This window comes from Rutidosis leptorrhynchoides, chromosome 11, assembly GCF_046630445.1.
Source record: "Rutidosis leptorrhynchoides isolate AG116_Rl617_1_P2 chromosome 11, CSIRO_AGI_Rlap_v1, whole genome shotgun sequence".
NCBI classification, from domain to species: domain Eukaryota; kingdom Viridiplantae; phylum Streptophyta; class Magnoliopsida; order Asterales; family Asteraceae; genus Rutidosis; species Rutidosis leptorrhynchoides.
In genome coordinates, this window is record NC_092343.1 from 327,928,172 (window position 1) to 327,940,865 (window position 12,694).

Sequence of the window (12,694 nt, forward strand, 5' to 3'; positions counted from 1 at the left end):
TTTGTTCTAAACAATATGAACTTCAAATTAACATTATAGGAATTATAAATGAAATGTCAAACAAAAAAACCCACTGAACCTAACCCTAAAACACAAACACATAACCCGACCCCGTATCTAACCCAGCATTTTCCAAATTAATCACCGGACAACCCAAGAACACCTAACCCGATGTCTATTTACCCGAAGTCAAAAGATTCAACAACGCCGACAACGACATCAAGCCTACAAAAGACCCGACAACGAGAAAAATGGAATGAAAGATCCGAACAAGCCGCAACAGAACAGTACCAAATGCAAAATCAAACCTTAAAAGAGCCATTCATCTTCACCAAGTTTTCTAAGGACAATTACAAGCCCTATAATGAAGGTGAATACCTATGATGAATAACTTCATCTATAAGTTACTTAATACTCTAATGTACGCAACTTAACTGAGTTATACTCTTATCATTTTTAAGCCTTATTCCCTGTCACCCCAAGAAACGGGGCTAACTGGTTTTAACCTAACTAGTTTCGACCCTTTTTTCTCACCATTCAACCCTAAGTGAGGTTTAAACAGGGGCGGATTTGAGGTAGTTCAACATGTACGCTAGCACGGGGCCCATAATTTAAAGGGGCTTATAATCCAACAATACGTAGTACTTATGACCAAGATTGTTATGACTTATGCTTGTAGTTAACCTAATTTTTTAGTATTTAATGAACTTACTAGTGAAATGACCCGTGAAACCACGAGTTTGTTTAAACGAAACAGTTTAATGTTTTAGGTATTAAGTGAACGTAAATGCAAAAGTCATTTAGTTTAATGGCCCGTGAAACTACAGAGTCCGACTAAGAAACTGGTCAGCTAAACGTTTCATCAAACACCTAAAATACATATTAAACAATCCACATTCAATCATAAGAGGTAATATTGATTCTCATTTTATTTTAAAGTTGTAAATTAAAATATAAATTTACAATTGGTTTCCTTCTGCCTAGCTTTTATACCTTCTCGTACTCAATTCAAAATAATTAATTAAAATAATTTAAAATTATTTAATTTTAATAATTAAAATAATTATTAATAAGATTTTATAATAATAATTAATTAATAAGATTTAATTTTAATTCAAATTTATTTAGATTAATGACATCATCCACCATGCTTAGATTTTTTTCTTTTTCTTTTTGATTTTCTTTTAACAAAGGAATTAGCCTAATAATGACATCATCATTGTAGGATTTTAATAGAAACTATAGATTCTTACAATTGTTTAAAACTATTGTATACTAAAGGCCTATTTTTAAATAAACAAACACGGCTCATATGAAAAATTAAAATCGACGGGATTCCTCTGGATTTAAAAATGAGATCTTTTGTAAGGATATCAGTACTACGACGACAAGGCTATCTTATAGTTAGTTTAAAAAAGATAAAATAACTTTAAATCTAAGTCCAAATTAATCTAATCTTAAATTGACCTTACCCTCTTAAACCTTTCATAAGTCCAACTCAGTATAGTAGTATAGTGTTACTCTCAATCTGTGATGTTGGACCATACCAACAACTATCAACATTTATTAATCTTTAAATTTATATGTAACTTCCTAAAGTCAAAAGCAAAGCTTTCATATAATATCTAAATAGAAAGACTAATTACATCATACTAGTGCCTAAAGGAGAAGCTCCTTGGCTTTGCAGAGAGTCGGGTCGGGAAGAAATGTATCAAGATGGAGTCAGATTCAAGTTGAAAATTATTAAAACCCCAATTGATTAGTACAGTGAACTTGATTATATTTATATTTATATTACTTAACATTTGAGGATGACAAACTTCTTATATTATATCATTTTTCGTCTCATTTTTACTTCTTTAAAAAGTAAAGCAGATTGTTGAACCAAATACATATGGATTACTATTACATCCTTTTCATTTCCTACGACTAAAACTAATGTTGAAGGCAACTGATTTTCAATCCTAACAACAACTGACCTTAAATATATTATAGGAATCGGAATTATGTCATATAATTTCAAAACTGAAATCCAATTAACCAATCGCCATTGAACATTTAATCATTCAACGGAACTTAACACATTTGATGGGCTGTGTATCACGGTTTAAGGTCTAATGGTGAATATACAAGATACCTTAACCAAATTATGGTGTTTTAACCAAGCAACCAACCACAAAATTCTTGCAGTTTTTCATAAACCTCAATAATACTTTGATTAATCATCTTATCGAGTAACAAAGGATTAACATAAATCATAATCCGTCATATAAAGTACTTAGTTTCTTAATTAACAAAACATTATGTAGTACAACAAACAAATAAAGATTCATAACTGGAACAAAATAATTAAAAACACAGTATTCCAAATGGGTTTGATAATTTTTGAAAGAAAAGGTGTTAATGATCTTACAAGTAGATAATGAAGACATGAAGTAACAGGAGCGATTGACTGCAAAGAAAGCTCCATTTTCAGTGGTGTTATTCTTGTCTGAATAAATATCTTACAACATGTAGATATCTTTCATTATGTATCACATTATCACTTATCCTTCATATCTATAGCAGTGGTGTGAAATGACGTATGTACCCTTTTCATGAGCATATGAAGATAGAAAGTAGTTATTTTTTATTTTTTAATATATATATATATGAGTTGTAATCACTTGCATCCATAAATTTGCTTGAAAACAAAAGGACCAATGAGATGGCGACATGTGGCGCGAAAATCACATGTGATTGGAAAAAAAAATTCGAAAATTTTTTTTTTTTTAATTTTTTTTTTCGAAAATTTTTTTTTCAAATTTTTTTTCCGAAAATTTTTTTTTCGAAATTTTTTTTTTAAAAAAATCATATGTGATTATGCATGTCAATCACATGTGATTGTAAACCCAATCACATGTGATTGTAAACCCAATCACATGTGTTTATGCATGGCAAATTCAATCACATGTGATTGTACAATTCAATCACATGTGATTGTGCAGGTAAATCACATGTGATTGTAAAAAAAAAATTGAAAAAAAAAAATTTTAAAATTTCGAAAAAAAATTTAAAATTTTTGAATTTTTTTTTCAATCACATGTGATTTTCGCGATACGTGTCGCGCTCTCATTGGTCCCTTGAATCTCAACTTAATTTATGGACTCAAATAAATATTCCTCATATATATATATATATAGTTTATTTCAAAATAATCTTAAGTTGTCGAACAAAAAGCATGATACAATATAATTCTTTTTTGCACTATTGTCTAGTAACATATTTTTGGTTGGCCAAAACAGTGTCAAAAATGATCACGAGATAATCCGGCAAGATTGCATACATTTGCATAAAAATGTTCGTACCCTAACATAAACTAAAAAGAAAAAACTCTCCGTTCGGAAAAATTTCTACCTGAAATATATATATGATTTAAGTAATTTGAAGACCATCTAGGTGTGTTTCTGAAGTAAACTAAACATGGTTAAAAATATTAAAAATATTAAAAAATAAAAAAATAAAAAAAAAATCTACCTGAAACATATGATATATGAATTATGAATTACTTATGAATAGTGACTTTTCCAAGTTATATTACAAAAACAAACCATCTAGGTGTGTTTGTGAAAAAAACTAAACATGGTTCAATAAATATTTACTTCAAGTTAATTGAATGTAAAATATCACCTTAATATAAATATATTATGGGTTAAAGCTACAAATAGGCTATATATACTTTTTCAAGTATCTCATTTGGTTACCAGTTACAGATACAACCAGTCAAAATAATTACGTGTAATTTTTTATTTTTTTAAAGGTAATGTAGACTAAATATAGTTTCTCTTTTGTTTCAATGTAAACTATATAGTTTCTTTTTTTTGTCCAATGTAACTATAAATATGATGACAAGTCATCAACTTTTTTGGTTGAAGGTTAAAAAGGTATAATCGTTTATATTAGTACATTTTTTGAAATTATATAGCTTACAATGGAAAAAAATGGGTATATAGCCTAAATTACATCATTTGAGAAAGTATAAATAGTCTATTTATAGCTTTAATCCATATATAATATCCAAATATCAAGTTTTTACCTTTAGAACGACCATATTATTTCGAAAACAAACTATAGTAAAAAGGTAAACAGCAACAAAGACGTTCAAAAGGAAAGAGTCAACTTAAATAACCTGGTGCTGAATCCAAATTATAAATCATGAAATGCAGTCACAAGTTTCCACAACAGAACTGTTAACCATCAACCAAATTCATAACATAAGTTTCAAATAAACCAATTCTCCAGCACCGAATGTCACATATAAATTCATAACGCCTCATGTGTCATAACTTAAACAACATGATTTATGCCAATCTAGCTGTATAAATCATCATCATCAGCTCCGCCAGCAGACGCAGCAAACGGGTCAGAGGCAGCCGCAGACCCAGATGCAGCTTCCGGGAACCGAAATTCGGACCCAAATCCTCGAGACTGTTGCAGTGTTTGAGCAAATGCTTGGTATTTTCGAATGTCGGCATCACTAACACTTCTACGAGCGTATTTCATGGATTCCTCAAAGTGAGCCGCCTTGATCTCCGCCACCTCATCTTCATCCTCATCCATAGAGTCGGGATTCTCACTTTTCTTCCTTTCCTTCTCTATGTCCTTGATAACACAATCAACACAGTAAGGTTAAATCGTGCAAAGCATATTACTACGTAATTATTATGTGGAATCAGGGGGAGATTGGCATTATGTTTTAAGAAGTGATTATGAATTATGAATAATGAAATAGTTAAATTATAAAACAGGCTGCAAAAGGGGAAAAAAGTATGTGTTTACAAGGCTAATGTTACAAAATAAAAATGTATTTGTTGGAACTACAATTTAGGGTCGCATAACTCAGAATTACTCGACGAGTACTCGTTATTGCAAATCGGTGAGTACTCGGTCAAACTTGGTCAAATTCAGTGAGAAGTCAGTAAAACTTGGCCAAAAATCAGGATTACTCGAAAAATATGTCAAAACTCAGGATTACTCAGAAAATAGGACAAAACACGGTCAAAGTCAAATTTGGTCAGCATCCGAGTACTACCGGAGTTTCCGGGTACTCCCAAAAAAGTCCCGACCGACCGCATGGTCCCCAATTAGCAATTTTTGAAACCTTGCTACAATTTGTACGATGAGAAATGTGGAACAAAGTTGCTATTTTATGACAAAAGCCCTAATAAGACAATTAATTGTTTGTGTTTAGCAAATTCAGTTTACACAAAAAATTACTCCACATATTAACGACATCTAAATAGTCGTGTAATTACTAATTAGTTTTGTAGCAACTACTCCTAAACTGAGTATTTGCCCAAGTAATCAGGTAACTAGAATCACTTTGACTATACCCAAACACCACAAAAAGTTAATCATCGGCGACTTAAATGCATCAATCATTTTCAAAACACAATGTCAAGGACAGCCTATTAAAAGAGATACGAAAGCTTACTTTTTCGATGTTCTCTCGGATTGCATACTTGCACGCGCGTTGGCATATCTCAGTAATATCGGCCCCACTAAAGCCTTGAGTATATTTAGCTAGAGCTCTCAAATCAACATCTTTGGAAACAGGTGACTTCCTCATTGCCGCCTTAAAAATCTGGTAGCGGGAGTCTTCGTCTGGTAGCGGGATATAAATAAGCTGATCGAGTCGACCGGGACGTAAAAGTGCAGGGTCAATGATGTCGGGTCGATTAGTGGCTCCGATTATAAAAACGGTCTTTTTAGCAGACATTCCATCCATTTCAGTCAATAGTTGATTCAAAACCCTGTCGGCAGCACCACCTGCATCACCAGAACTACTTCCCCTCTGCAATAATTTTATAACAAATATTCAATTATGATCCCTAAAGTTTGTCAAATATTGCATAGGTGATCTATTTTTCAATTTTGATCTGGATGACCTTAATGTTTGCAATTGTTTCAATTGAGACCCTGACACTGACGCTCGTTATATTTTTTTTCGTTAAGTATTTTTCGTTAAAAGAACAAAAATACCCTCATGTGAGAAGCACATGATATCACTTTAGTTTGAGTAACTAGCCTCTAAGGTTAGTGAGGTTCCTGCTATGGTGAAGTTTGTCAAATATTGAATTGGTGTCCTTTTTTCATTTTTCATCTGGAAAACCTTAAAGTTTGCAATTGTTTCGATCGAGACACCGACAGTGACGATCGTTAAATTTTTTCCATTAAGTAGGATCATGTGTGTGGCACATGAGGGTATTTCCCATTAAAAGAACAAAATTACCCTCATGTGAGGAGCACCTGACATCACTTAACGGAAAAACTAACGATTGTCAGTGTCGGGGTTATCCGTGTTACAATCACAAAGTTTAAGGTCATCTAGATCAAAATTGAAAAAAAGGGGTCACGTATGCAAGATTTTACAAACTTGAGGGACTGTAATTTTGTCAATTAAAAATGGAGAAAATGATGACCTGAGTTGCGATGGAATCGAGTTCATCGAAGAAGAGGACACAAGGTGCAGAACCTCTGGCCTTGTCGAATATTTCACGAACATTGGCTTCACTCTCACCGAACCACATGGTAAGCAATTCGGGTCCTTTGATGCTAATGAAGTTGGCTTGACACTCGTTTGCAATGGCTTTAGCTAAAAGTGTTTTACCACATCCAGGTGGGCCATAGAAAAGAACACCTTTTGAAGGTGACATGCCAAATTTCTCGAATTTTTCTGGATGCTCCACTGGGTATTGAACAGTCTAAGACATTTCAATAAAACAAACAGATTTAATTAAAGTGGCAGTTCCAATTAACGTTAAGTTTTATCACTGAACAACCAAAAAGTGAAACAGGCAAATAAATTGGATTGATTACAAAAAACTTTATATATAGCTTGAAATCTTGTTTGTCCTTGAACAAACAGAATAGTCAAATATCACCTAGTGTATTTTTATTGGAAACCTCCTAAATCATTCGACGAAGAAATTGATTATTATTCAAATACTGTAACTTTTGAAACCATAAAGTGCTATTTTTTTACAAAAACAAACTCCTACATACGTTCCAAATCAATACCCACCTTACTAATTTTTATTAATCCCATAAAGAATCTTGACTTCCAAAATAACATAGCAAAATTCCTTTTCCACCTTTAATTGGAACACGGAGAGTAATTCGTAAGAAAAATCGGTCCCAACACGTTTTAACCAGTTACCCAAAACCCCCCTTCAAATTTATTACCTCTTGTAGCTCACGCTTAACATTTTCAAGACCTCCAATATCCTCCCAGCTACAATTAGGAACCTCCACAACCTGTTTACAGTCCAAATACAACAATTATGTTGCATCTAAAATAATTCATATAAATGAAATTTATTTAAATAACACTTTATGAAGCATAAATAATTTGTTCTTAAATCGACATACAGTCTCACGCAAAGCAGACGGGTTGCTTGTTCCAAGAGCGGTCTGAAAATGTTCGTTCGAAACAGCCATTGAATTCAGTATCTCAGCATCAATTGAATCATCTTCCAAATCAATAACATCCATTTTTTCTCTAATACATTGAAGTGCAGCTTCAGTGCACAAAGCTGCCAGGTCAGCACCAACATAACCATGTGTTTCTTTAGATATCTTCTCCAAATCAACCTGTAAATTAATTAATTTTTTCATTTTAAAATATGATCAGTCAAACAATAGTGGCTAATTAACTTAACACAACAAAGTATATGTGGATGAAGTAAAGCTTACATCATCAGCAAGTTTCATGTTTTTGGTGTGAATACGAATAACTTCAAGTCGTCCGACTTCATCCGGCACACCAATATCTATCTCCCTATCAAACCTACCAAACCTTCTTAAAGCAGGATCAATACTATTCGGCCTATTTGTGGCCCCCATTACAATAACATGCGCACGAGATTTTAACCCATCCATAAGTGTCAACAATTGTGAAACAATCCTCCTTTCAACTTCACCGTTCGTCTTATCTCTCTTAGGTGCAATCGAGTCAATTTCATCAATGAAAATAATCGACGGGGCATTCTTTTCAGCTTCCTCAAACGCCTTTCTAAGATTGCTTTCACTTTCTCCCGCCATTTTTGACATAATTTCGGGTCCGTTGATACAGAAAAAGAACGCGCCTGTTTCATTGGCTACAGCCCGTGCGATAAGTGTTTTACCAGAACCGGGGGGCCCGTAGAGTAAAATACCTTTAGGTGGTTTGACTCCAATGGATTTAAAAAGTTGAGGGTGGCGTAATGGTAATTCAACCAGTTCACGAATTTGAGCCATTTGTTTTCTGACACCGCCGACATCATCGTAACCGATTTCGTCTAACCGATCCTCGTCATCCCTTTTAATGGGCTCACCTTCACAAAAGATTTCGGTGTCGGGAGCAACAACACAATACTCGCCTGGGTCGGTCTCGATTACTTTGAACTCGACAGATCGCATCCCGCCTCTAACGAGAAAATGATCTCCTTTTCTTACAGGTCTGTATGCTTCCAAGAAGTAGGCTGCATTCATCACAATTAAGTTTGGTTAGATAATTATTCCATAAAAATAATATTATAATAAGAGTACTAAATTGATTAATATGATATAATAAATATATATAACAAGAACACTTCTATGCAATCTGCATAAAGAATATTAACTAACTAAATGAATCAAAGCTTATTACATACTACCTCCTTCTTGGCGACATTTCTATTTTATTGAGTCCCAAAGATATGCAGTAATTGTCCATTTCTGAACTTAATATTTTAGTCCAACCGAAAAGCTTTTATTAATGTTTGTGGATAATAAATTTAGAGGGATAGAGAGAATAATAACCATGATAAATGCCGAAGAACCTTTTTGTGTTACTGCTTAGAGGTATAAAACATGATAGGTGTATATACTCAGGGATCCCAACATGTATACCATATTACGTACTGAAACTTGAAACAACGCAACTAAGATAAAAACTTCCTAGAATCATCTGCAGAGTAGATAACATAAAAACCAACGAATCCTCACATTACAGTTCAAATCCTATCAAATTATACGCAGTTGCATTTTTGTTTTTCCAATATTACAATCTTCACTAGTCTTCGTTTCTCACTTCCACCGATAATCATGGTATATTCAGAGCTCCATACCACTATACCAGTCACTACTTAATATGACATTTTTCTACGAAAAGGTCAGTATAAATATATATTATGTAGTCTATTGAAGGTTTTAGCAAATAACCAGGTTGGTAAACAATTACATAAACAACTAACAAGAAAAATAGTCGCAGTTGTAGCTTAATTTTCTCATAAACTTGTATGAAAAGATGTCTGGTAAATAACAAAAGAGCAAAAACCTCTAATAATCTACATAATAACATAAATACTAACCTTTCCTTAAAAAAAGTCATACCAAGTAGCCTCTGGTGATATATAGACCCCGAGAATATACCATCATTATCAATGAAAGGGAAAAACGGAGACTAGTAAAGATTGTAATATGAAAAAAAAAAAAAAAAAAATTAACTACATATCATTCGAAGATAGTAGTGGTAATACTAATAATACTAATAATGATGCAGTTACATTCTTTTTCGCTACTTGCTTCATACTAAGAGTCCAAACTCTAGCACTAGTTTATGCTTGTAACTTAATAACGTTGTAACATTCCAAACACATGACACATAATTCTTCTTAGAATGTTGGACAATATTATAACAAGGGCCTCAAGAGGTAAAAGTACTTGTAAAACAAATTACTTACGTTTTAGGTATGCATCGAATAAGTCCCCTGTGACACCTTCAATCGTGTCATCTAGTGGAAGCACGTGAATACGTTTCCCATACTTAACATCTGGGCACTGGTGAACAGATACAACATCTCCCAATCGAACCCTCAAATTAGTTCTGATAACTTTGTTCATTCTGATCTTGGGCTCATCACAACTTTCATCAGCTAGCGCAATACATACTGTATCTTTTCTTTTCTTCCCCTGTAAAACAAATTAACAAAAATGTTAAACAAAAGCTTCAAACATTTATATTTAATACCATTGCCAAGCAAGGTACACAACAAAGAAAACTAACAAATAATACGATTCATTGTTAAGAGACTAATGTGACTACTGATGTGGCACCTTTTAACATCTTTTTATGAGTAACATGTTCTTAAAAATTTGTTCAGTATATATAAACACAATTCTACATGATCATAAACAAGTCAGTATATATAAACAACCTTTCCTATATGGAAAGCAAACTAATTTAATATAACTTTATTACAAATCAAAATTCCAATTATATAACACCTCAACAAAACCCTAACATTTAAGAAAAAGATAAAATTTGTGAATAAATTAGAAACCTTAAGCAGGATTGTATCACCACGAAACAACTGCAATTTCTCCATAGTATTAGGATGCATTGCAACAACTGAGTTATCATCATTAACTGCTTCATCAACCACAAGCCTATTTGGCGATTTCTTTCGCTCTAAAATAGCTGTCGAAAAGTCTTTTTTCGCCGCCGGTTGACCTTTTCTGTAATATTGAAGATCCAGTAAGGTTATAAGAAGTCCGATTAAACTAAATCTATCTTAAATAAATAGTTTTAATTTGTTCTATCTATATGCATATAATGTAAAGTAATTGAGTGGATTTTAGTTCACAGTTGACTTACGGTTCCGATGATGAAGATTCCGGTTGATTGCTCATTCTGAAACGACGACGTTTGATGCTCCGGTGAGTGTGAATGAATATGATAACTTTTCCTCCACGATAGATACAAACGTTTGATCTCAAGTATTGTAAAATTTGTTATTTATAATAAAAAATAATCGTAATCCCTATCCTTGTAAAATGTTTTTTTTTTTCGCTAAATTTCTGTATGGTCCCTAAAGTATATACGGAGTATATGTTTAACCCAACAGAACGCTTTTTGTGACTCATTCGGTACAGAGTTAAGTCATTTATCTGGTTTTGGCCACCGTGTAATCAATGATGATTCTTGCACATAATTATATAAAGACAAAATTATGCTGTTGGTCCCTGTAGTTCACTACAAATTGCATTGTCTAGCCTAAACTCTTTTTCCAACGTGATTGGTCACTTAACTTTGCAAATGTCACGCGGGTGTATTTTCGCTAAATAATGGTAATCCCTATCCGTATAAGGTTATATTTTCACTAATTTTCTGTATGGTCCCTAACGTATTTGCTATATAAATGTTTAGTCCAACAAGACGCTTTTTGTGACTCATTTGGTACAAAGTCAAGTTATTGGTCCGTTTTTGGCCACATTGTAATCAAGGATGTTGATTGTTGCACATAATTATATAAAGACAAAATTATGCAGTTGGTCCATGTAGTTTACTTCAAAATGCATTGTCTAGACTAAACTTTTTTTCAACGTGGTTGGTCACTCAACTTTGGAAATGTTACGCGGGTGTATTTTCACTAAATAATGGAAATCAATCTCCGTATAAAGTTATATTTCACTAAATTTCTGTATAGTCCCTAAAGTATTTGCTATATATATGGTTTGCATTCAAAGTCTGTTGTTCTGATTTGGACAGATTCTAAACATAGCATGTTATGACCCTTATAGCACACAATGCATCAGGTTTTACATGTTGACATTCAAATACAATATGCTCTCTAACATGTAATTATTCATATTCCAGAAGATTAAAACTCAATTCATCACACAAGTCAAGTTATGCCATTTTCTGTACACTCAAGACAGATTCGGTCCCAATTCAGGTAGTCATATTTGCATGCATTTATCTCAACATCTAGGAATCTTTAAGATACAATGTCTACATGAAAAGTCAAAGCATATAGTACTATATACTATTGTCTGTTAGGCAATGTCTAGGAATCTTTAAGATACAATGTCTAGGAATCTTTAAGATACAATCTTTAAGATACAATGTCTACTTTTCAAATTTCATAAGAATATGCTCCAGAAATCAAAGCAAATAGCCAGACAAATCTGTTTTAAGTTACGATCAACAAAAATTGTCACGATTAATCGAACGAGCATAAAACGAGTTTTAAGAATCCAAATCATGTGATATCTTAGTCTAACTTGAGTGATTTTTCATAAGCTACCTATTAGTGAACATATCATATTCTATATCACAAAGCAATTCGTCCAGAAATCATTTTCACACAAAACACAAATCGAAAACTTTAAACAAGCGTATCGGGTGAACCGTTAATCGTAGTACTATGTGATTCTTAGGTCCAAATTCAATAGTTTTTCGATAGCAATCCATTTATACACATATAATCTACTGTATATAAGTCAAACTTTCAGTTATGGCTTGACCTAAAAATGAATTTCAAAACAATGCATAAACGAGTAAACCGAGCAATCAAATACACTCAAATGGTCAGGGATATAACAACCCTCATATTTCCATACTTGAATTGACTAATTTGCCTATAGGGTTGTTATCCATACGTAATATATAATTAAATTCGACGTTGATCAAATATTTATTTTTAGTCGACAATTTTTGTTAACTAAAGTTTACACTAATTATACAAAATAACTTTAGTTAATATTAATATTAATGCATATTATATTTAAAACTATATGAAACATAATTATTAATTAAATGATAAGTTATTTTAATCATTATATATATATTTTTAGCTTATAAAAAAAAGAGATTTTTTTTATAAATTAAATAATGAGCCCATGATTTTTG

At 32.5% G+C, this 12,694-nt stretch overlaps 1 protein-coding gene across 1 annotated transcript; it reads right to left on the reverse strand.

Moving 5' to 3' along the window:
- Window positions 1–4,016: 4,016 nt before the first annotated feature.
- On the reverse strand, window positions 4,017–10,761 carry LOC139877865 (cell division cycle protein 48 homolog). Its single transcript, XM_071865266.1, has 9 exons — window positions 10,658–10,761; window positions 10,344–10,518; window positions 9,744–9,972; window positions 7,735–8,501; window positions 7,411–7,632; window positions 7,225–7,296; window positions 6,462–6,743; window positions 5,474–5,833; window positions 4,017–4,641 (listed from the first exon to the last, which is right to left on the reverse strand). Exons 1-9 carry the CDS (start codon window positions 10,690–10,692, stop codon window positions 4,351–4,353), a joined length of 2,433 nt encoding a protein of 810 aa, XP_071721367.1. The 5' UTR covers window positions 10,693–10,761; the 3' UTR covers window positions 4,017–4,350.
- Window positions 10,762–12,694: the final 1,933 nt, after the last annotated feature.